General features: G+C 56.4%; 1 protein-coding gene and 1 long non-coding RNA gene across 23 annotated transcripts in view; one reads left to right on the top strand and one right to left on the bottom strand.

Moving 5' to 3' along the window:
* Positions 1–6,358: 6,358 nt before the first annotated feature.
* LOC138418942 (uncharacterized) lies at positions 6,359–11,548 on the bottom strand. The gene is made up of 3 exons (XR_011248799.1): positions 11,117–11,548; positions 9,733–9,966; positions 6,359–6,872 (listed from the first exon to the last, which is right to left on the bottom strand). It is a non-coding gene; the product is annotated as an uncharacterized lncRNA (long non-coding RNA).
* The window catches only part of POU2F2 (POU class 2 homeobox 2), a 30,759-nt gene continuing 19,683 nt past the window's right edge, over positions 11,518–22,593 (top strand). For 18 of the 22 annotated variants that reach the window (XM_069550868.1, XM_069550871.1, XM_069550876.1 and 15 more), the window contains exons 1-4: positions 11,660–11,751; positions 20,123–20,188; positions 20,304–20,338; positions 20,473–20,529. In XM_069550868.1, coding sequence (XP_069406969.1) covers positions 11,685–11,751; positions 20,123–20,188; positions 20,304–20,338; positions 20,473–20,529 — 225 coding nt within the window. In that variant the 5' untranslated portion in view covers positions 11,660–11,684. Of the gene's footprint in view, positions 11,752–20,122; positions 20,189–20,303; positions 20,339–20,472; positions 20,530–22,593 lie in introns of all 22 variants that reach the window. The other 4 variants (XM_069550882.1, XM_069550879.1, XM_069550885.1 and 1 more) reach the window with 3 other exon arrangements.

Raw genomic sequence — 22,593 nt, forward strand, 5'->3', positions numbered from 1 at the left:
TGGGGAGTCCAAGGTTAGAAAGAGGTCGTGCATGGAAGTGAGTGAGAGGGCTTCCCTGGGGAGACTCCAGGAAGGAGGTGAGCAGGAAGTGAGCCAGGTCTGAAGATGTGTGAGCCTTGAGAATGGACCAGGGCCCAGAGACATGGTTCAGTGTGCAGCCCAGACTTGCTGTGACTCAAGGTGGGTCACCATTGTGACAAATTTTAGGGAATGGCTCATATTGGCAGGAGGTCCCCCTGGGCCAAGGATGGGAGGCATGTAGCTGTCTCAGGCGGCCAACCCAGGTCCAAGTCCAGTGTTTTCTGCCACACTAAAGGGAAGAGCCGGCAGGGGTCTGGGGAGGAAGGGGAATCTACCTGCCTGGATGCTGTTCCTGTTTCCATCTGGGGGACCCCAGGCACATGGTTCAACCTGGCAGAGCATCAGTTCTTTCATCTGTAAAGTGGGCATGGTGACAATGGTTTCTCCTTGGAGAGCGTGGAGGAGATTCAATGAGACGATGCATGGAAAGTGTTTCTAACTATAGTTCAGGGTTTCACCTTGAGTCGTCTGAAACAGAACTCTTGATCCCCTGTCCCTGAGCTTTTCTGGGAGCTGTCCTCCACCTCCGTAGATGGTTGCTGTGTGTGTGTGTGCTCAGTCACGTCAGTTGTGTCCAGCTCTTTGCGACCCCAAGCACTGTAGCCCGCCAGACTTTTCTGTTCATTGGGATTCTCCAGGCAAGAATACTGGAGTGGATTGCTACTCCCTCCTCCAGGGGATCTTCCCAACCAAGAGATCAAACTTGTGTCTCCTTATTGGCAGGCGTACCACTAGCGCCACCTGGGAAGGCAGTAAACCGGTAAATGATTATCACACAAAAAAACCCTTCTCCCAAGATCCTTCACTTCCTTTCAAGGGTCCAGACCCCGAAGTTTGCTTCCATGATGGCAGGGAGTATGTCTCATAGGGTCTGGGTCAACCTGATTCCATCGAGTTAAAATGTTTATGGAGCAGGGCCCTCTGCAGATGCCGCCCAGAGACCACACAGTTCCAGAAGAGGCACAGAGAGGTTGAGTGGTTTGCATGGAGTCACACAGCAAGGACTCAGCAGGCTCCACAGAGTCTGAGAGGGGCCAGGCCACTTCTCATTTTTGAGCCTCCTAGGATGCGGAGAGTGAAAGAAAGCCAAAATGGAGTTACAGGCTGGGCTCTAAGCAACAACAGCAACAAAATGCCACACTAACTGATATTTACAAGGTCATTTCAGGATTTATTAGAACAAAATTCAGCGCGTCCTACGGCTGATGTGGTTTGGCAGTGGCACCCAACTGTAAAATCAAAAATGCACATCTCAGTTAATGAGGTCCTTCGTGACTATAATACTCGGGCCAGGTGACATCCCTGCCCCCGCCCCCAATGCCTCCCTGAACTCTGCAGCTGGGACCTGACCACTTGTTACATGACTTCAAAGTTGACACCTTTTCCATCATCCTCAGTTGCTTTTGCAGAGATACAGGAGGCCTAGGACCTCCCGGATTTTCGAGGGGAGAAGCATGCACACGACCATGCAGGCAGTGTGCCTGGTGGTAAGGAGAGCCGGGCTCTGGGATTGACCTGCAGGCTACAGTCCACTTCAGGGTGTGCCTCTGATAAGCGGGGGGGTAATAACTGTACCTGCTTTAGTGAATCGCTGGGAAGATGCCAAGACAGGATGCACAGAGCCCATGGCCGCATGGAGCATGGCGCCTCTGGGTAGCTGCTCTTATAACTTATGATAATCGTGGGACCCTGAACAGGTGGGGTGGGGTGAGGGGAGGGGTTTGAGAATGCTCAGGGGCGTGGCCAAGGCTGATTGTCCCGGTGTCCTCAGCTGTCTCGAGCTTCCCTGGTGGGTTAGTCAGTAAAGAATCTGTGAATCTGCCCACAATGCAGGAGACCCAGGTTCGATCCCTGAGTCGAGAAGATCTCCTGGAGAAGGAAATGACAACCCCCTCCGGTATTCTTGCCTGGGAAATCCAGTGGACGGAGGAGTCTGGCGGGCTACAGTCCAAAGAGTCGGACACAACTGAGTGACTAAACCACCAACCCTCTCTCTATCTTTTTAAAATATTTTTTTATTTGGCTGCACCAGGTGTTCGTTGCGGCATGCGGGATCTTTGATCTTTGTTGTGGCTTGCAGAACCTTTAGTTGTGACACGCAGACTTCTTAGTTGCAGCATGTGGGATCTAGTTCCCTGACCAGGGATCGAACTTGGGTCCCCTGCATTGGGAACTCAGAGTCATAGCCACTGGACCACCAGGGAAGTCCCTCTGTGTCCCCCGTTCTCGGCACAGGGTCTGGCACAGTGGGCCATCCGTGAGGGTGTAGGATTGAATTGTCTTGAAGAAACTTTGGCTAGGTTGAACGAGGGTGTGGGAGCACCGGGGAGGAGAGGAGAGCTTATGGGAGGGCATGGCCTTTGGTTTCCCCTCCCCCTCCTCGTGAGGCCATGCAGGTGCTCCTGTGAGCTTCCCTTTGCATGGTGCCCCTTACCTCCTGCAGCAAACAGATCCTCCTCGGTGGCAGGTACCGGGGACACAGCAGTGCACACGTCAGGCACGAGTCAATGTGACTTGTCACAGTTCTAATCCATATGGTGAGTGGTGGCTTAACGTGAACACATAATAATGTGCCCACATAATTTATTAAATATAAATTAAATAAACAAGCAAATAAAGAATGGAAGAGGGCTGTGCCCATCCCAGTGATGGGAGAAAGCCATGAACCACGGGTTATGATTAATGCTATTTTGTGCACCTGAGGCCCTTTTAAATAGGAGGCTAAACCGAACAGAGCAGACCTGCGCCCCGTCCTCCCAGCGTGAACATTCCAGTGGGCGGAGATGCATGATAAACGAGCACATGAACACACAGAAACTCGAATGTCAGTGACAAGTGCTGGAAGAAAATGGTAGCCAGTGAAAGATGGAGAGTGGTGAGGAGGGGAAAGGCTGTGTGGGTTGGGATGATCAAAAAGACTTCTCTGTGGAGAGGATGTGTCAGTCGACTCCCGGAACAAGTTCTTTTTTAACAAGCGAGGGCGTGCTCCACCGCCATACCTGGGCAAAGATGGCACCAGCCAGCAGGGAGAGCGAGAGCAAAGGTCCTGAGGCACATGGGAGCTTCAGCCTGGAGGACGTGAGCAAATGGAGAGGAGCAACGGGTGTGTGCGCGAGCGTGCTCAGTCGCTTCAGTCGTATCTGACTCCTTGCGACCCCATGGACTGTAGCCCACCAGGCTCCCCTGTTCATGGGATTCTCCTGGCAAGAATACTGGAGTGGGTTGCCATGTCCTCCTTCAGCGGATCTTCCCCACCCAAGAACTGAACCCACGTCTCTTATGTCCCTTGCATTGGCAGGCAGGTTCTTTACCACTAGCGCCACCTGGGAAGACCTGGGGAGCAACGGAAGGTGATATGTTAGAGGCGAGCAGGAGCCGGGTCGCAGAGTGGCCAATTAGGATATCTGCTCTGGAAGCTGTCTTCATTGGCCGGCCTCCTTGAGGCTTCCCAGTCTGTGGACTTTAGTACCCTGGACAGCAGCCTGGGCCCCTTGGAGCTCTAGCAGCCTGGAGTGCACGCTACCGAGTCTGGCCTTTTATTAGCATCTGCTTCTGGTCAGTGAATTGGGGGTGCAGCCTTTTATTAGCATTGCTTCTGGGCAGTGAATTGGGGGTGCAGCCTTTTATTAGCATCTGCTTCTGGGCAGTGAATTGGGGGTGCAGCCTTTTATTAATATCTGCTTCTGGGCAGTGAATTGGGGGTGCAGCCTTTTATTAGCATCTGCTTCTGGGCAGTGAATTGGGGGTACAGCCTTTTATTAGCATCTGCTTCTGGGCAGTGAATTGGGGGTACAGCCTTTTATTAATATCTGCTTCTGGGCAGTGAATTGGGGGTGCAGAGCAGATGATACCAAAATGAATGGGAATTGGCCCCTGCCTGCAGGAAGCACACTTATGTGAGAGAGTTATCAGTGTACAGTTGAATCAATCTTTATCAAGTGAATGTCTGTGGGATCGCCACCTAGGTTTGTATACAGGAGGCAGCCAGAGCCCAGGATCCCCCCGCCACCCTGTCCCTCCCTCCCTGCTGGAGGTGACCACTTTGCTCACTGTGGGGGATAGTCAGTCCTTTGTTTCACTTTGTAGTTTGCTGCCTGTAACTCACAGTCTAATGTTAATTCAAAAACGAATACAATCTCATTATAAAAACCAAAACCATAACAGAAAAGGTTAAAACCTCATTTGAGGGACTTAACTGGTGGTCCAGTCGTTAAGACTTCACCTTCCAATGCAGGGGATGGGAGTTTCATCCCTGTTTGGGGATCTAAAATCCCACATGTCTTGTGGCCAAACCCCCCCCCAAACATAAAACAGAAGCAGTATTGTAACAAATTCAGTAAAAACTTTGAAAATGGTCTATGTTTAAAAAATCTTTTAAAAATCCCATTTGAGTCCATTCTGCTTTCCCAGGGGGCTTCCCAGGTGGCTCAGTGGTAAAGAACTCATCTTCCAACATATGAGATGTAAAAGACATGGGTTCGGTCCCTGGGTCAGGAAGATCCCCTGGAGGAGGAAATGGCACCCCACTCCAGTATTCCTGCCTGGAGAATCCCATGGACACAGGAGCCTGGGGGCTACAGTTCACGGGGTTGTAAAGAGTCAGACACGACTGAGCATGCACACGCGCGCGCACACACATGCACTTTCCCACTTCTGGTCCACTCACCAGAGGTAGTTGTCATTAGCTGATTAGTTACCCTTTGGGCCTTTTCTCTGCAGTTGTCAATACCTGCACACCCAAAGGAAATACACAGAGGTTTCGGTATGTGTTTTACATCAATAATGTGAAGTTGTGTCAGTCATCCTGCAGCTTGCCTTTGCATTCAGCAGAGTCTTGGAGAACTTCCCATGTCCATATTCATAGATCAGTTCCGTCATCTCTCATGATCACACACTGTTCCTGAGTATGAATGTGCTGCGCTTTATTTAGCCACTGTCCTGTGGTAGCATTCTGTGTTATTTCTGGTTTTCTGTATTTCAAACTTTGGTGTGGTAAACACTGTGAACTTTCTGAACTCCTTGTGCATGGTAATCAGTGTTACATTTAAGACTGACCACAACAGAGTCCTACTCTATAGCACAAGGAACCATTAAAAACAAGAGAAAAAAGATTAAGAAGTTCCTGTCAGCCCATGTTGCACGCATGCTCAGTCGTGTCTGACTCTGCTGTCCCACAGACTGTAACCTGCCACGCTCCTCTGTCCATGGGGTTTCCCAGGTAAGGATACTGGAGTGGTTTACCATTTCCTTCTCCAGAGGGTCTTCCTGCCCCAGGGATCCGAACTTGGGTCTTATGCATCTCCTGCTTTGACAGGTGAATTCTTTGCCACTGATCAGCCCATATTACTGCCCCCTTTTCAAGGAGGATCCTCAGAGGCTCAGAGAGGTGAAATCACCTGCCCAGGGTCATACAGCAAGTGAATGGAAAGACCAGTTTCCACGCTCTCAAATGTTTGACTCCCAGATCAGTGCTTGCATGCTAAGTTGCTCCAGTCGTGTCCAACTCTTTGTGACCCCATGGACTGTAGCCTGCCAGGCTCCTCTGTCCATGAGATTCTCCAGGCAAGAATGCTGGAGTGGGTTGCCATTTCCTTCTCCAGGGGATCTTTCTGACCCTGGGATCAAACCCGCATCGCTTATGTCTCCTGCACTGGCAGGGGGGTTCTTTACCACTAGCGCCACCTGGGAAGTGCTAGTGCTTACATCCAGCTCTATAAAGTGTCACAGTCTACGGGGCAGATGTCCTCATTCAACGGGGCTTATCTGCAGATCAGTGCTGGACTCCATTCTACAAAAATGAATGAAACCCCACCGTGCCCTTCAGCCCTGCCCTGTGAGGGCAGCCTCATTGGGAAGTAACTTCAGTGCAGTACGATTAGTGCTAAGCCCAAGATGCCTGAACTGTGGGAAGACTGAGGCCACCACTATTAAGTAGGCCTCCCGTGGAGTCAGAGACAGCTTCTGGAGAGGAGAGATTTGAGCTGAGGCTGTAGAGGCCAGTAGAATTTGCCCAGCAAACACAGGAAGCTCGGAGGATTGGTACATAGGGAACCCCAAGTTGCCGAACCCAGAGGAAGAAGGTGAGCTCTGAAGGCAGTTTGCCCATGGAGATTGGCAGAAGCCCATGTCCACTTGAGCTTGGAAATCCAGCCCTGGATTTCATCCTGTGGGCTGTGGGAGCCTGGAAGGATCCATTCATTCAACAGATAGGATCTAAGTGCGTGGTGTGTCCCTTTCAGAAGGGAATACCGCAGAAGACAAGGCCAAAAACAGCACCTGCTTTCAGAGAGCTTACATTTCAGAGGGCGAAACAGTAAGGCACGGTGGCAGCGCCTGAGCTGCAGAGGGCACTACAAAGAGAACAGCGCTGGCCACTGGCTCGGGGGCCTGAGCTCGAGCAAACGCCGGCCAGCGCTGGTGCATGGGGAGCCTGGCGTGCTGCAGTCCATGGGGTCGCAGAGTCGGACACGACTGAGCAACTGAGCGAGAGCTGGAGTGGAGAGTGGCCGAGGGAGGGCTTCTGGGAGGAAGCGGCCTTTGAGCTAAGTCCTGAAGGGTCAGAGGAAAGGGAAGAGATGGGGAACAGCGTTCTAGGGGAGGGGTCGGCAAGGTCAGAGTCTGGTGTGGCAGGCACACAGGGCTCTCGTTAGGAGCAGTGAGGTCCCACAAGTTCCTGGAAGCCATCCATGGTGAGCAGGCCGGGCTTTCCTGGAGGCAGCAGCGGGGTTACTGGAGGGCTTCTGGACCACTCCAAGGGCCCTTGCATTTCAGCCTTTGGACAGCTCCCTGGGCTGGGAGGAAAGAAAGCGCCATCAGCCTGCAGAGTCAGTGCTGGTGCTAGTGCTGGTGAGCGGGAAGTCTGGGCTGGAGCAGAGTCCACAGCCTAGGGGTGGGCGGGGGCTCCTGTGCCCAGGGCAGAGCCTCCTCAGGGGAGGCCCAGGGCCCGGCACCTGCCTCTTCGAATGTCCTGGTGGGTCTGTTCAGAGACAGCCTACAGCCTGGGACACGTACAAGCCCAAGTAAGGAGCCGCAAACCCAGGACAGCAGTCTCGGCGCAGGCTTTGGGGTCAGAGAGACTCAGGGTCCACCCAGGCTAGCTGTGTGAACGTGGCCGCTAATGGAGCCATTGGTCCATCTTGCCTGTTTCTGTCCCTTTCAAGCCACAGAATGTTAACAGTTTGAAGAAGTCTTTGAATGCTCCTCCAGCCCACCTCCCACTTTCAGGTGGGGAAATGGAGGCCCAGAGAGTCGCAGGGGGCTGGCCCTGGGCCACCAGATGGCTAGGTTCAGAATGGGGAGCTGTTGGTCTTCTGACTTTAATCTTCTTTGGGCCATGATGCTTCCTCATTTCTTTTTGTGTGTGGTGAATTTCTGGGATTTCTGGTGGGTCTGGGAAATTGGTGGTGGGCAGGAGATGCGTGAGGAGTGTTTGTGCCGATATGAATTTATTCAGCATCTGCTGCCTTCCTGGTCCATAGACCTTGCTGACCTCCCCCCACCCCCAATCCCCAGCACTGACCTAAGCATCTTCCCCAAATCTCCTCCCCTTCCCAGTGTCCATCAGTGATGGCCTGAGCACCCACCCATCCACCCTGCTCAGCTGCCTGCTTGTAAGTCCACCAAAGTCTTCAAGACTCTCACTCAAACTCATCCTCTCATCTGCATCCCCATGGCCGCATTCTCTCCTGTTGTCTAGACCACTGTCCCAGCCGCTCCTCTGATCATTTTCTCCAGCTTCCACCCACCAGCCTGCTCTCACACCAGTCCCCCGTGGGCCTCTCTTATACAGACTCTTCCTGCTCAGAATCTTTCCACCTGCAACATCAAATCCAGCCTCAAGTCTGTGTCTTGGGATTCATCTTTGACTAGCACTTATCGGATACTTTCTGAATCAGTTGTGGAATATCAGAAAACTCCCATCAAATCCAGTCTTCCCCTTGGACTGTGAGCTCCCTGGGGGCAGATTTCAGATCTAGTTCTCTTCTAAGTCCTCAGCCCCGAGCTCACAGCTTGGCTCTAAGGGACACGCAGGAAATGCTTGGGGGCTTCCCAGGTGGCACAGTGGTAAAGAATCTACCTGCCAGTGCCTGAGACATGGGTTCAATCCCTGGGTCAGGAAGATCCCCTGGAGAAGGAAATGACAACCCACTCCAGTATTCTTGCCTGGAAAATTCCATGGACAGAGGAACTTGGAGGGTTATAGTCCATGGGGTCGCAAAAAGACTTGGACATGACTTAGCAATTAAATAACATCAAACAAGCGTCACTGATTATACTGCAGGTAAATGGTCTCAGCAGGGGTTGGCAAACTATGGCCCACAGGCCAGATCTGACTTACTGTCTGTTTTTGTGTAGCTCTGAGGGCAAGGCTGAGGATGAAGGAGGTGTGTAAATAGGAAATGAGCCCAGAAGTCAGGAAGAGGTGGACAGGCAGTGCCCAGGGGTGGGGGGGCAGGTGGGGTTTGATTCCAGAGTACTGGAGGCCTTACTGGGAGGATTGCATGACCCTGCAGCAGGGCCTGCCAGACATACTTTGGTCTGTGTGTCTGTTTGCCACCCCTCATCCTGCTTTCCTCTGTGTCTGGGTCCCTAATCAGCTTTCCCTGACCGTCCGCCCACCGACCTGCCTCACCATGCAGAGGTGGCCCTCCTTGGGCTCTGCTGAAGGCAGAACGCCGAGATGCAAAGGGAGGTTAATATTGATGAATCTCAGACCCAAGCTCACCTTCTGGCTCGGCTGTCAACTCATAGGTAACCCGGTCTCCTTGTCTCCTGCCAGCCTGGGTCCCTCTCTGAGTTCCTACATGCTACAGCTCCAGAGATGAGGCAGCACTTCAGGGAAACCCTGCTCAGGTCCCCACGCAGAGCAGGGACATGGCTGGGGGTCCCCACGCGGAGCAGGGACACGGGCGGGGGCTGAGCGAAGAGGTCGCCAGACACAGCGGGATGCAGAAAGAGGTTGGGGAGCCAAGCCACAGAGAGGGTCCCCAGGGGCGGCTGAGAGGAAGAGGCCATGGTTGGGGGCTCTGAGGGGTGAAGAATCTCGCTCTGCTGTCCCTGGTGGGCTGGCTGCTCCCCCCACCACTCCCCGCCGGGCCCCCAGGGGACCTCGCTCTAATAATGTATTTGATCGACTCGCCGGCCGCGTACAAGCGATTATTGTCTTGTCGGGAGTCAAACGTATCGATCCGGTGAGAAATATGAGCGGAGCAATGGGGCCCGCGTGTCAGTTACCAGCCCCGCTGGCCCTGGGGAGCCCCCTACGTCTCCTTTAATTACCGCTCAGCCCTGAGCCCAGCCTGGTCTCCCCTGCGCCGCCTCCCTCCCAGGCTTCCTGTACCCCCAGTGGCCCCCGCTGCTCCCCAGCTCCCAGGCCCTACCTGCCTGGCTCAACTTGGCCTGAGGCCTCATCTCCAGCTAAACGGCCACCATCTCCTGTGCCTGGGCCTCCCCGTTCCTGGCTGCCAGGCCCTGCCCACCCAGCATGCCCCTAACTCAGCCCCTCTGTCCTCTCCTGGGCAGGTGGAAGTCTCAGGCCCATTCTTCTTCAAGATGCCTCGACTCCAGCTCAGGAACTCAATTCTGGTCTGCTAGAGGCGATAATAGTGGAGTCAGCTTGAGAGGCAAGAGGGGTGGGGTGATTTTACTCACCATGGGTAGGGGGGGCATGAAAGGCTGTCCCCAGCTCCACCTCTCAGCCGGAGGCCTGGGAGGGCAGCACCAGAAACACGGGGTGCATCTCTCCCTTCTCTTGAGTTACCACCCGGAGCTCCCTCTTGACAAGGATGGTGTTGACTGTGGAGCATGGGGGGTGTTTTGGTAGGGTTTTGCTCCCTCTGTAAAGTCCTTATTACCCTCATTTCCAAGTCTTCCAAAACATAAATCCTAAATAAAAAAAGAGTTTAGCAGGCAAATGCAGCTTCAAGACAAGGCTCCAGTGCCATCATCCACCAGATGCCTGACCCTCCCGTATAGAAATCCTGCCATCTGAGAGAGAGAGAGGCAAAGAGGTGGGCCCGGAGGCAGGAGGTCTGAGGTGAAGCCAGCGGATGCTTCAGGGTCTCCGAATCTGCTCAGAGGAATGGCCTTCACAATATGGAATGTTATGAGTGTAGCTGGTGGGGCCACTGTCCCCTCTGTGCAGATGTAAGGGCCACCACCATTCTCATGGAGTGGGCCTGCCTGCCTGGGAGTGTCTGGGCTGCACAGGGCCTGTGTACAGGCAGAAAGGCACTCTTGAAGGCGCTCACACTAACCTGCATGAGTGTGCATGGGTATGAACGTGGGCACACATGGCCGGGAGGTATGCCTGGGTACACCTGTATAGCCGTGCCCATGTGCCCGCATGACAGAGCAGAGAGTTCTGGGCACACACGGGTAGTGTTCGTTGTTGTCAGGGCCTGGGCACCAGGAGTGTTTCCAGGTGTCTGGATGTACACACATGTGTGTGAAGTACTGGGGTCCCTGTGTAGAAACACTTGAGCGTGTGTATAGGAGTCCAGCCGTCCGTGTGCGCGCGCGTGCTCTGGGGGTCCGCCAGCGTAGGGTAGGGGCGCAGCGAGTCCTGCAGGGCCCGGAGCGAACAAGTGGGCTGTTTTGAGGCACCAGGCGGCCCAGCAGCCTCGGACCGCGGGCGGGGAAGCGGAAGAGGGCAGCGGGCTGGGCCGCGCCTTTGTCTGCGCCGCCGCGCGCGGGGAGCCCTGCGCCTTTGTGTGACCCTCGCAGGTGTGCGCGCGGGGGCGGGCGAGGGAAGGGGAGGGGCGGAGGGCGGGGCGCCGCCTCCGCACCGGCCCCGCCCTCTAGCCCATTGGCTGGGCGCTGCCGCCCTCTGGCGGGCACCGAGGGAAGCGTTGGGCCGCGAGCGCCGCAGCGCGAAGGGCCAGCCCGTGGCCCCGGGACCCGGTACTTCCCTCCACCCCAGCCACCTCCGGCGCCCGCTTTGCCCCGTGGCGGACCTCCTGCCGCTCCAGGGCAAGGCCCGGCCCTACCACTGCCCACGGGTACTTCTTCCCAGTGGTGGCCGCGGACGCCTCACCTGCGGGCAGAGGCGCGGCTGGGTTCCCCGTTGGCCACAGTCTGCGGAAGCCTCCTCCTGCCCTGCTTCTTGGCTTCAACGCTTCTTGCCTCTGACCCCTTAGAGAGGCCACCTCACCTCTTTGGTCCTCAGTCTTTGTCTGGAAAATGGGGGCAAATAGCACCTTCAGAGATGATGCCTGTCAGCTGTGACAGGCAGGGCCTAGCATTGGGAAAGGCCCGCCCCAAACTCCTAGCCAGTGTTTTAGTGCCGTGTTCTGGGTCCACCTTCTCTCCCAGACCCACAAGCCCTGCTCCAGATGTGCCGGCCGGTGGAGGCGGCAGAGAGGCAGGGCGCATCTCCTCGGGGCACAGCTGCAGAGTCAGCTCTTCCAGCCTCCTTGCGCTCTACCCCCCCACCCCCACTTCCCCAACACACACACACACACACAACATGATTTGGGGTCCGCTGCCGGCTGGGGTGGGCCTTCGGGCACGGGTATTTTCCCTTCCGAAGGGGGCGGACCCTGTGGTTTCCTCCCTGGGTGACTTCCGGCAGCGAGGGCTTGGCCCCCAGAGAGGGCGGGGAGATGACACAGTTGTTCCCCCAGCCCTGCGGGGCGGGCAGCATGGTTCACTCCAGCATGGGGGCTCCAGGTAAGGGGCTGGGGCGCACAGGCAGCACCCTGGGGTTCGTTCTGGCTCGGCCTGCCCTTCCTCTCCGGCTGCTCCTCCGCTCTGTGACTCTGTGCCTCAGCAGCTGCCCCTCTCCCCATCCTGCGTGCCCACTCCCAGCTCCTCTGTCCCCTCCCCTCTCGCATCAGCCCTGGGGGGCTTCGGCCCTCTTCTCTCTTCCTCTGCCGCTCCCTGTCCTGGGGGGTCCGGGGGCGAGGGTGGAGCCAGGTGTTGGTCCCCTGCTCTCATGAAGAGGACCAGCGGGTGGGCGGCCTGCGTGATCCTGGGAGAGGACTGCCTGGGGGCTGGACCTCCGAGTGCGCGCGTCTGTGTAGGCGCATGTGAACAGTGGTTCTGCGTTTTCTATATATGACTGTCAGGTGTGTGTGTGCGAGGGGCTGTGTGTGCGGTTCTGTGGGGATAGCCTTGGCAAGGCTCTCTTGATTCACTTCCTCACTCCGTTCACCTCCGATGTCCCCTTCTAGGTGGCCTCCCCTGCTTTCCCCATCTAAACGGGCAGCCAGTCCCAGCACTCTTGGGCCCCTCACCCTGTTCTGTCTTTTCTTCATGGTACTCATCACCCCTGAAAATGTATGATATGTTTGTGTGTTTATGAACCGCCTCCCCCACCAAGTGTCAGCGGACTGAGCGAACATTGTCTGCCAAGGGCTGTACAAAGTGACTTGTGCCTGTTGACTCATTTGGCATAACGTGTCCATCTCTGCATGATGCTCTAGGCGGTGCGGATAGGAGAGTTAAGTGAGGTAATATAGGAATAGCGGGGCCTGGACCACGGCCAGTGTCCATACTTCAGGGGTGTTTTGTTTGCAGCCCTGTAGTTCTGACCGTGGGGATGTGTCCCATTTGTCGGTGTCTGTGGAGCTGAATTTTGGTTTGGCCTGCGTCTATGTGCATCAGCATTTGCGGGTGTCTTGTGATCCATCATCAACACGTATTTACGGAGCAGTTCTGTGCTGGATGTTGGAAATCCTACTAAAGAAGGCAGTTCTGGGTCTGTCTTCCTGGAGTGCCCAGTTCAGTAACAGAGACAGACCTGTCACCAGATACGGGAGGAAGCACAGGCAGACGGGTGAGAGCTGGGATGCAGGAGGCACAGGGCACTGGGCGAGCCCAGAAGACTTGCCCAGTTTGGCTAATGGGGCATCAGGAAGGACTTCCTGGAGGAGGGCATGTCTGCTCTGAGATGAAGGATGAGTGGGTGTGAGCAGGCAAGGGAGGCGAGGTGGGGGCTGAGGCAGAAGGAAGGTTACTTGCGGGATGCTGTGTGATGTGATGATTTACTGAAGTGACCGTATGTGCAGCTGCGGATGTGTGTGTGTGTGTGCGCGCGCGTGCACAGTGCAGACGCAGCGACCCAGGGCGTCTGCACAGGATAATGTGTGCCTACTGTCTCTTCCCTGTCTGGGGGGAATGGCGGCTTCATCAGGCACTGGGTTAGACCCTGTATTTGGCATTTCTCAGAGAACTGCCCAGCCTGCAAGGCCTGCCTGGGCTCCCCAGCCTGGATGTGAATTAACACATGTGTGGTCTTGAGCAGGTCATGCCTCCTGCTCGGTCTTGGGCTCCACATCTCTGGACTGGATTCCGGGTTGCACCCTGGCTGTCTCCCAGGAGGAGGGGACTCTGGGAGTGTGAGTAGGTGCACGTGTGTGTGTGTGTGTGTGTGTCTATCTGAGTGACCTGTGTGTGTGTACACATCTCTGTGTGTCTGTCTCGTGACTGTGTGTGTGTGTATACATTTGAGTCTGCCTTTATGTCTGAGTGACTCGGGGTGTATGTGTGTGTGCATGTCTTGTGTGAGTACATCTTTGTCTATATGAGTGACCCGGATGTGTGTCTATACACACATCTGTATCTGTCTGTGTGTCTGAGAGACTCTGGATGTGTGTGTACCCGTCTGTATGTGTGTCTGAGTGACTCTGGGTGTGTGTGTGTACTTCTCTGTGTGCCTGAGTGACTCTGGGTGTGTGAGTGTGTAGCTGTCTGTATGTGTGTCTAAATGAGTCTGAGTGAGTGTGCACAGCTTGTGTATGTACATCTTGGTGTGTCTATCTCAATGACCTGGATGTAAGTGTGTACCTGTCTCTGTTACTCTGTGTGTGTGTGCGTGTGTGTGTATACATCTGGTGTGTGTCTATCTGAGTGACCTGGGTGTCTGTGCATCTGTCTGTGAGTGACTCTGGGACATGCGTGTGTGTGTGTTTGGGGGTGACTCGGTGTGCGAGTGTGTGTACAGGCAGGTGTGCCCACACACGTCTGGGTGTGCGTTTTGCATATCTGCTGGTGGCATTGTGTCTGGGCTCGCACACATTCCCGTCTGGGATCTGCACACCTGTCCCGTGTGCGTTTGCATGGGCTCGGCCCGTGTCGGAGCCCCGCCTGGCTGAGGCTGTGGTGTGTGCGCTCCGTGGCAGCTCCTGTCAGCACAGCTGCGGGGCCACCGCTCTTGTTGTGTCTGCATCCTCCTCCCTGACACCCAGGAGTGCTCGCTCCCTGGAGGCCACCCCAGGGACAGCTGTGGGGTGTGGGTGTGAAACGCTGCTCCCGGGGAGGCCGGGCTGGGCCAGTGGGCGCGCAGAGGTTCCCGGCAGCGCCCACTCGGCCCACAGAGGCTCCCAGGCCCCAGCCTTGCTTGAGGGCTTTGGAGGCCGGGGACCCAGGGGACAGGCCAAGCGGGGCCGGGAGGGGTGAGGGGCAGCCCTTGGGCCCTCTATATTTAGCCCCGTTTTCGGTAAGTGCTAACGAGAAGCTGGCCCAAGTCTGCTAAAACTGGCTGGGGGAACTGCAGAGGAGAAGTGAAAGTCCAGGGAGGGAGGGGAGGCGGAGGGGACCCAGGGCCCCAGGCCTGGGGCAGTCGGGCAAGCAAGCGGGTGTGAGCCCAGGGGCGGGGCAGCCCTGGGCGGGTCTGACCTGAGGGCGGTGGGACCCAGGGGCCCCTCTGGGTCCTACAGGGCTTTTTCCTGCCCGGTCCTCTGAAAAGTCGCACGCTGCCTGTGATGGGAGGAGGGAAGGGTGACCCTAAGCAGCCACCCAGACTTTCTGTGCAGATGAATGAGGCTTTGAGGGGGCACTTCTGAAGGTGGGGGGGGAACGTTAGAGCAAATTAGAGTCACATGGAAGGGGGCTTGAAAAAATTAGAACACTTAGGTTTCACCTTGTGCCATAACACTGTGCCAGAGTGTTATGGGGTGGGATTGGGCATGAGTCTTTGTCTAGAGTTGAGAGAGAGAACGAGAGAGCCTGCAGGATGAGGTCTCAGCGAGCTTCTTGCCAGGGTCACCGTACCCTGAGTCCCCATGAAGACGTCACTGAAGCTTTGGGTCCATGGTGGAAATGGAGTCCCCCCAGTTCATCCCTGGTAGGGATGGTTTGATGAGACCCTCCTCTTAGGCTGGGCTCGATGAAGGAAGAGGAGAGGGGAGGACAGAGGCCTGGGAAACGGGCAGCTCTGGCCATTTTGCTGTCAGCCCAGCCGATGCTGCAGGGGTGTGTGGGCTGTGTGGGAGCTGGGGCCGGGGGCGGGATTGGGGAAACAGCGCTAGAGAGTTCACCTCAAACCACGTTTGCCTTTGCAGCCACCATTCCTACAGAGGGGAGGTGACCTTAAAGGGTTAAGGTCAGGTGGGAGCCCCTGGGGGCCTGGGGCTGAGGGTTGAAGATCAGGGTTGAAGACCACAGAGAGAGGATTCTTTCCTGCATTCATTCATTCCAAAGAGAGTCCCAGACTGTGTAGTGGTGACTCCAGTCTGGGCCCCAAGGAGCCCACCGTCTAGGGCAGGGGTCACCATCCAGACAGTCAGGGTGTGTTGGGGGCAAAGGGAGCCCAGACGAGAGAGGCACTGACCACCTGGGCAGTCCAGGAGGACCTCACAGAGGCGGTGACGTGGAGCTGGGGCCTTAAAGAGGAGCAGGAGTTTGCTAGTCAAGAAGGAAGGGGTCGTCCCAGGCTGAGGGGAGCAGAGGCAAAGGCCTGGAGGGGAGAGAGCGGGGCGGCCCTGCTCATCCTACCCACGAGGCCTGTGAAGACCCCAGATGAGTCAGCCCTGCCCCGAGGGCTTCCTAGCCTGATGGGGGAGACATTCTGGGGCCCAGATGACTGCAGCCCTTAGGACAGTGACGGGGAGGTGGAGCCAGGGTGGCGGGAACAGGGCAGAGACCCCCACCTGAAGTCATCAGGGTGGTAACTTCATAGAGGACGGAGCCTGTGCTGGGTCCTGAAGGATGAGTAGGAGGTCGCCAGGCAGACAGAGTGGGGAACAGCGTTCCAGGCGGAGGGACCAGCCCACGCCAAGGCTCTTTATGTGACAGAGAGACAGCAGGACAGAGGCAGGAACAAGTAAGAGACAGAGGGAGCCGCAGAGAGGCCCAGACGTTTATAACCTGGGCTTCCAAGCTGGGTGATGCTGGGGACCCAGCAGTGAGTCGGCCCAGGCCTGTCCGCTGGTCAGTGGGGAAGGACAGGGCATAGGTGACCACAGCCCTGCAGGCTCAGGGCTGGATTGGTGAGAAGAGGCTGCCTTAGTTGGCTAGGGCTACCATAGCAAAGTAACCCCAGACGGGATGGCTTACACGATGGAAATGATTTTTCTCAAAATTCTGGAGGCTGGAAGTCCAAGGTCAAGCTGTCAGTGGGGTTAGTTTCTTCCAAGGCCTCCCTCCTTGGCTTGGGGTGGCCGTCGGCTCCCTGGGTCCTCACCTGGTCTTCCCTCTGTGCCTGTCCGCATCCCCGTCTCCTCATCTTATTAGGGACACCGGTCGACCTGGATCAGGGCCTAGCCTGAGGCCCTGATCTGTACGTGGAGCCTGATCTCATTTTGGCTTCATTACCTCTAAAGATCCTGTCTCCAAAGACGGTCACAGTCTGAGTTACTGGGGGTTAGGAATCCAAGAGAGGAATGTTGAGGGGTACAGCTCAGCACACAGCAGAGGCCGAGGATGAGCACGGGCCCTCTGGGGTGGAGGTGGGGCCCGAGACTGCCCCGGTCTGTGAGCAGGAGGGGCGTTCACCAGCAAGGTGAGGAAAGAACCTGTACGGCCTGGACCCCTGCCCCCCGCCCCTCATCAAGCAGAGGGCGATGCCAGCGTGACTGAAGAGAAGGGTGCATGAGTGCTAAGAGATGGGCAGCGGAGTGTGACGAGGGTCACACCCTGATGGCCAGGATGGGAGCCTGGGCTTTTCTTAGGAGACGGGGAACCGTGGAAGGGGTCACGGCCGGGGAAGGGGCTCCTGGTGGCAGCATGGTCACTGGCCGGAAGGAAGGGCTGCAGGGGCGGCCACGGCACGGCTTTCCAGGATGCTGGCAGGGATGTAGGGCCACTCTAGGGTTTGTGGTGGCCTGCAGCAGGGCCAAGGGCTGGGAGATTTATTTGCTTGGCTTTAAAATGTCATCTATTCTATATCTGGCTATGCTGGGGCTTCATCAGCGCACAGGCTCTTCTCGGGTTTCGGTGAGCAGGGGCTGCTCTCCAGTAGCTGTGCGCGGGCCTCTCGTTGCGGTGGCCTCCCTTGTGGTGGAGCGCGGGCTCTAGGGGACTCAGGTCTCGGTAGTTAGGGCTCCCAGGATCTAGAGCACAGGCTCAGTAGCTGTGGCACATGGGCTCAGCTGCCCCTCGGCATGTGGAATCTTCCCGGACCAGGGATTGAACTTGTGTCTCCTGCAGGTGACAGGAGGATTATCGGCAGGTGGATTCTTTACCACTGAGCCACCAAGGAAGCCGAGTCTTGGAGTTTTAGAGCCAGGATCAGGCAGGACTCCTGCTTCTTGATGCCCCAGGGTCAGGAGGCGGGGGGACTCCTTCCTCGGCTCCCTTTGTGACCTCCTGGGTCTCGCGGTCCTTAACCACTCAATGCCCCTTCCCCAGTGCCCGGAAATAGGGCCTCAACTCTGGGAGCATCTGGGCACCTGCTCCCCACCCCCACCTTGTAAGCTTATGCCTTAGTAGGACTATGTGCGGGCTGATTATTATTATCTTGTTTTATTTCTTTTTTGTGTGTGAAAACACATATATAGTAAAACGCTCAGGTTTTAACTGTACAGTTTGATGAATTTTACATACGTACAGACCCCCTCCCCCCGCCAAACCACCAAACAGATCACCTCCCAAGACATTTCTAACCCTCTGAAGGCTTCTTCACACCCTTTCCAGGTCAGCAACCCTCTAAAGGTGTCCACTAATCTGACCTTAATCACCTGAGGTTGTCCTGCCTGTTTCTGAGCTTCCCTTAATTGGGGTCCTGCTGTCTGTCCACTTCTGTCGTCTCATGTCTTTCCCTTGGCAGCAGGTTTGTGAGATTCAGCGTACGTGATGCAGGAGCTGGTTCTTTTCCGGGCTGTGGAGTATTTCGCTGTACAGATGCACCAATGTGTTGACTCGTCCCCGGTTAACGGGCAATGGGCCCTGGAGCCGTTTCCAGTGGGGGGAGGGCAGTTAGAAAAGGGCTGCTGCCCGGAACACATGTGCCCGGGGCGGTGGTGGGCAGGACGCTGCGTCCTCTGGGGTGGATGCCGGGAGAAGATGTGTTGGGAAGTGGCGCCTCTCTAACTTTGCTGGGTTGTACTTGGGTGGATTTACAGCCCCGTCAGCAGTGTGTGCCCTGGCTTTTTCCCTTTTCCCCCTTTGTTGGCGCCTGGCTCTCGTTGCTGCGCGGGCTGCTCTCGCTCTGTGGTGCACGGGCTTCTTGTTGCGGTGGCTTCTCTGCTTGCGGAGCGCGGGCTTGAGAGCCCAGGCGCCAGTAGTGGTGGTGCCTGGGCTTAGCTGCTCTGAGGCGTGTGGGATCTTCCTGGATCAGGGATCAAACCCATGACCCCTGCACTGGCAGGTGGATTCTTTACCACTGAGCCACAAGGGAAGCTCTGAGCTGGTTATTTAATCAGGAATTTCAAATCATAGTGGCATTCCTTGTCAAGTGACCCTCAGTTGCAAAATATCTGGACTTGTTTTTCAGTTGCAGAGGCTCTTCAGATCTCTCTTTTCTTTAACTATCTTGGACACAGAGCATGCTAGCGTTGGATGGCTCCGTGGATAGAATGGGGTCTTGGTGGGGATTTGGAGTGAGTTGTGAGATATTAGGGTCAGAGCCAGGGTCGAGAGTAAGGTCTGAGGCCAAGCTGGGAGTCCGGGTCAGGTGAAGGACTCAGGCCGTCTGGACAAGAGCTGGGGATCAGTGCGGGTAAGAAAATTGCGAATGTGCCAGTCAGAAACCCAGACTAGGAGTCTAGGACCAGGAAGGGCTGGGTTTGAATGGCTCTCAGGGTGAGCCTGGGTTGGAGTCACTCTGGAGATAAAGTGGAGGGGATCAGAACAGGTTCATCAGACCACAGTGATACTGATTAGAAGCAGGAGCCCCGGAGTCACGAGGACCCCGGTCCAACCCGGGTGCCTCTCCTGTCTCACGGGGCTCTTGGGGAGGTGCCATCTGCCTGGAACCTCAGTTTTCTCCCCTGTAAAATGGGGGTAATATTGGCACCAGCTGCCAGCGTGAGCTCTGAGTCATATCTCGCGCTGTGCTGGTAGCACTCACCTTCCCATGACCAGAATCGGAGTGTTGTGAGCATGGGGTTGTTTCCCTTGCTCCAGGTCTCCTGTTTGCCACCTCCTTCCATTTCCTGTAGTGTGGGATGGGGTTCGTAGGGTGGAGGTTCCAGGTTGGATTAAGGGCTGCAGTCCCAGGTAAGGCTGCAGTCTAGGGTTAGCTCTGAGGACAAGGTCAGGGCAGAAGCGGATGGGGTTGGAGTTGGAGTCACAGAGATGAGAGCGGGGCCGCCCAGCCTGAAAGGGAGGCGGAGGGGGGAGTGGACGGGAAAGTGGTGGGCCGGGGAGGGGACCTGGGGCGCTGAATCACACCCGGAGATCTGAGGACTCGCTCCTGGGGGATGCTGCCGTCCCTCACACCTCCCAGGACCTACTCAGAGTGGAAAACACGCCTCACCGAAACCTGGTGGGGCAGGACGGGCGCCTGGGCGGCCGCTGCGAGGAGGCCCAAGGCTGACTCGCTCCTTTGGAGCATCACCAGCCTCCCCCAACCCCGGGCGGCCAGAACCGCGCCAGGACCGAGGGCCAACCTCACCTTCCGTCCTGCCCCAGGCCTCTCGGGGGGTTGGAGGCGACCCTCCCTGTGCCACCTTCCAGAGGGGCCAAGAGGCTCCTCTCCTGTCCTACCGGTGGAGGGCAGGGGCCTGGAGCAGAGGGCATGTCTCCAGGAAAGAGACACTTGCAAGGTGGCAGGGGCCTGGGGGTCTGGGGGAGAGGCTGGGTGGTGCTTGGGGAGCCGCCCCAGAGCCCTGCTGGCTTCGGCACCCTCAGCCCACTGGCATCCCTCATTTGTCCTCAGAAATAAGAATGTCTAAGCCCCTGGAGGCCGAGAAGCAAGGTCTGGACTCTCCGTCAGAGCACACAGGTAAGTGGGGAACGGGGCAGGAAGAGCAGAGGTCACCACGGGCAGAGGGCAGGGGCGCTGCGGGTTTTAGGGTCAGGGGCTAGTGACAACTCACCCCTCGTCCCTCTCTTTGCAGACACTGAAAGAAATGGACCAGACACTAACCATCAGGTCAGGAGGCAGGGGATGGGTATCGGGGAGAGGGGCAGAAGGGAGCAGAGTGGAGCTCTGTTGGGCAGGGGCAGGGCGTCAGAAGTTGCTTCATCTCACTGTTCCCATTGCCTACCCCCACTTGCTCTTTGCAGAACCCCCAGAATAAGACCTCCCCATTCTCGGTGTCCCCGACTGGCCCCAGTACCAAGGTAAGCCCCGGTCAGAGCAGCCAGGGTGACCGCTCGGGTATGACATTTGATAGAGGGTCCCGGATGCCTGCTGTGGGCCCAGGGCCTGGCACCTTGGTGACAGGACTCCTCCCGCCCCTTCTCACCCTCAGGCTCCCGCCCCAGGCCTGTGACTCACCAGGGCTTCTTCCCCTTCCCTGGGGGGGTGGGGGTGGCCAGGGAAATCCCCCCCAGAGCCCCAGGGCGATGAACAACAGGAAGCTGAGGGCCCCGCCCCCATCCCAACTTCCCTGACTGAACAGGGGCCTGCCCCACCCCCACCCCCCAACGTACACACTCGAGGCCAGGCCAGGAGTGGGGAGCAGGTGGGGGCGGGCAGATCCAGTGAGGATGCGGCAGGAGAGGACAGCGGGCAGGCCGGAAGGGGCCAGATGGAGCATGTCCCACATCCAGACAGGGCCCTGCTGCAGGGCACAGCTGGGCTTCAAGGGGTGTCTGGTGCCCGGGTCTCCAACCTCCAGTCTGGGGGGGTGGCCAGCCGATCCAGAGGCCTGAAGATGGCACAGGAGCAGAGGGGGCCTGGGCAGGACTCCTGACCCTGACCAGTGGTGGCCGGAGGATGGGGTGGGGGCCAGGAGGTGCTCTGAGACCATGGGAAAGTCACCCTCCCACCCTGGGCTCCTCAGTCTCCTCCAACCCAGGAGTGGGTGCGGGCAGGTTGGGTGACCTCCTGACAGGTGTCCGATCCAGAGTGCACAGACATGACCCCGAGGAGAAGGCCCCTGACTCTGACCAGCTTCACTGTGATCTCAAGCTGGGCTCTGGCCTCTGCCCTCGGAGCCAAGAGCATCCATTGCCCCCCTCCCCCCCCAGCCGTGGCCCCCCTCCTCTGAATCTCTGCTGCCCAGCCTGCCCCCGCAGCAGCCCTGTTTCTCCCCTAGGAGACCAGTGGGGCCCAGGGGAGCAAAGGCCCCGCTCCCTTCCCCACCCGCCTCTGTCCACAGCTGGTCTGCATTCCCTGCCCTTGCTGCTCCATCCCACCGCATCTCTTCTATGTCAGTCTTTCCCTCAGGGCAGTCCTTCGTGAGCTTCCATCAGGATGTCAGACATGCACACACCACCCTGTATGATTATTTACATCACCATTTTGTTAAATTGGTTCAATTAAAAAAAACTTATTATGGAAAATGTGAAACAAATACAAAAGTAGAAGGAAGACCATAGCAAAAACAAACCTCCAGGTACCTGTCATTCAGCTTCAACAATAATCAACTCATGAACTGGCTTGCTTTCTCAACAGCTAAAATAAAACTTTTTTTTTAATGGAAATTTTATGAATGGAAAACCAGAATCACTTGCCATGGAAATAAAGACAACGATTATTAAAATTACCCAGAGACTCTTGCCTGTTGTAGGGTCTAAGCCTGAGACCAGTTCTCTATTGTTAGAAGGGAAGGTGAGCCAGGTTTGGAAGGTATTAGAGACATCCTTGCACCTAATGGAGATTTTTCTTAAAAGACCCAGAGAGAAGGAAAGAGCGCCGAGAAGCCTCGGACTCTCACCGGGACACACGTGTTAGTTTTTTAAAAAGCTTTCATTAAATATGACGCACACTTAGATCCTTGGCATACAACTCTGGATTTTCACAAATTGAACACCTGTGTTGTCAGCATCAGATCAAAAGACAGAACAGGACCAGACTTCCAGAAGGCCCTTAGTTTCCCCAGGAGGTCAGCCGTGGCCCTGACTTCAAGTTCCGCTGCTTCACACTGCATCCCCACACCCTAGGCTTTCTGACACTTGGATCCCACCCCCTGGGGCATGCCACTCACTCTCCGTTATTTGGCCGTTCCCAGGCCTCTGTCAGTCTCAGTCTGTGTTGCAAACGCCATGCTCGCTCCTGCCAAGTTGCTGTGTTGCCTTGCACAAGTCGTTTTCCCTCTATGGACCTCCTTTTGCAAGATGTTTTTGGGAGAGTGGGCTGAAGGATGATCCCTAACATTCCCCTCTGGGCCCGAGAGTGAGACCCCTCAAGCCGCACACCCCCACCCCACGTGTCTTTTACCAGCAGACCTCTTAGGCCAG

Source organism: Ovis canadensis, chromosome 14 (assembly GCF_042477335.2).
Source record: "Ovis canadensis isolate MfBH-ARS-UI-01 breed Bighorn chromosome 14, ARS-UI_OviCan_v2, whole genome shotgun sequence".
Lineage (NCBI taxonomy): Eukaryota > Metazoa > Chordata > Mammalia > Artiodactyla > Bovidae > Ovis > Ovis canadensis.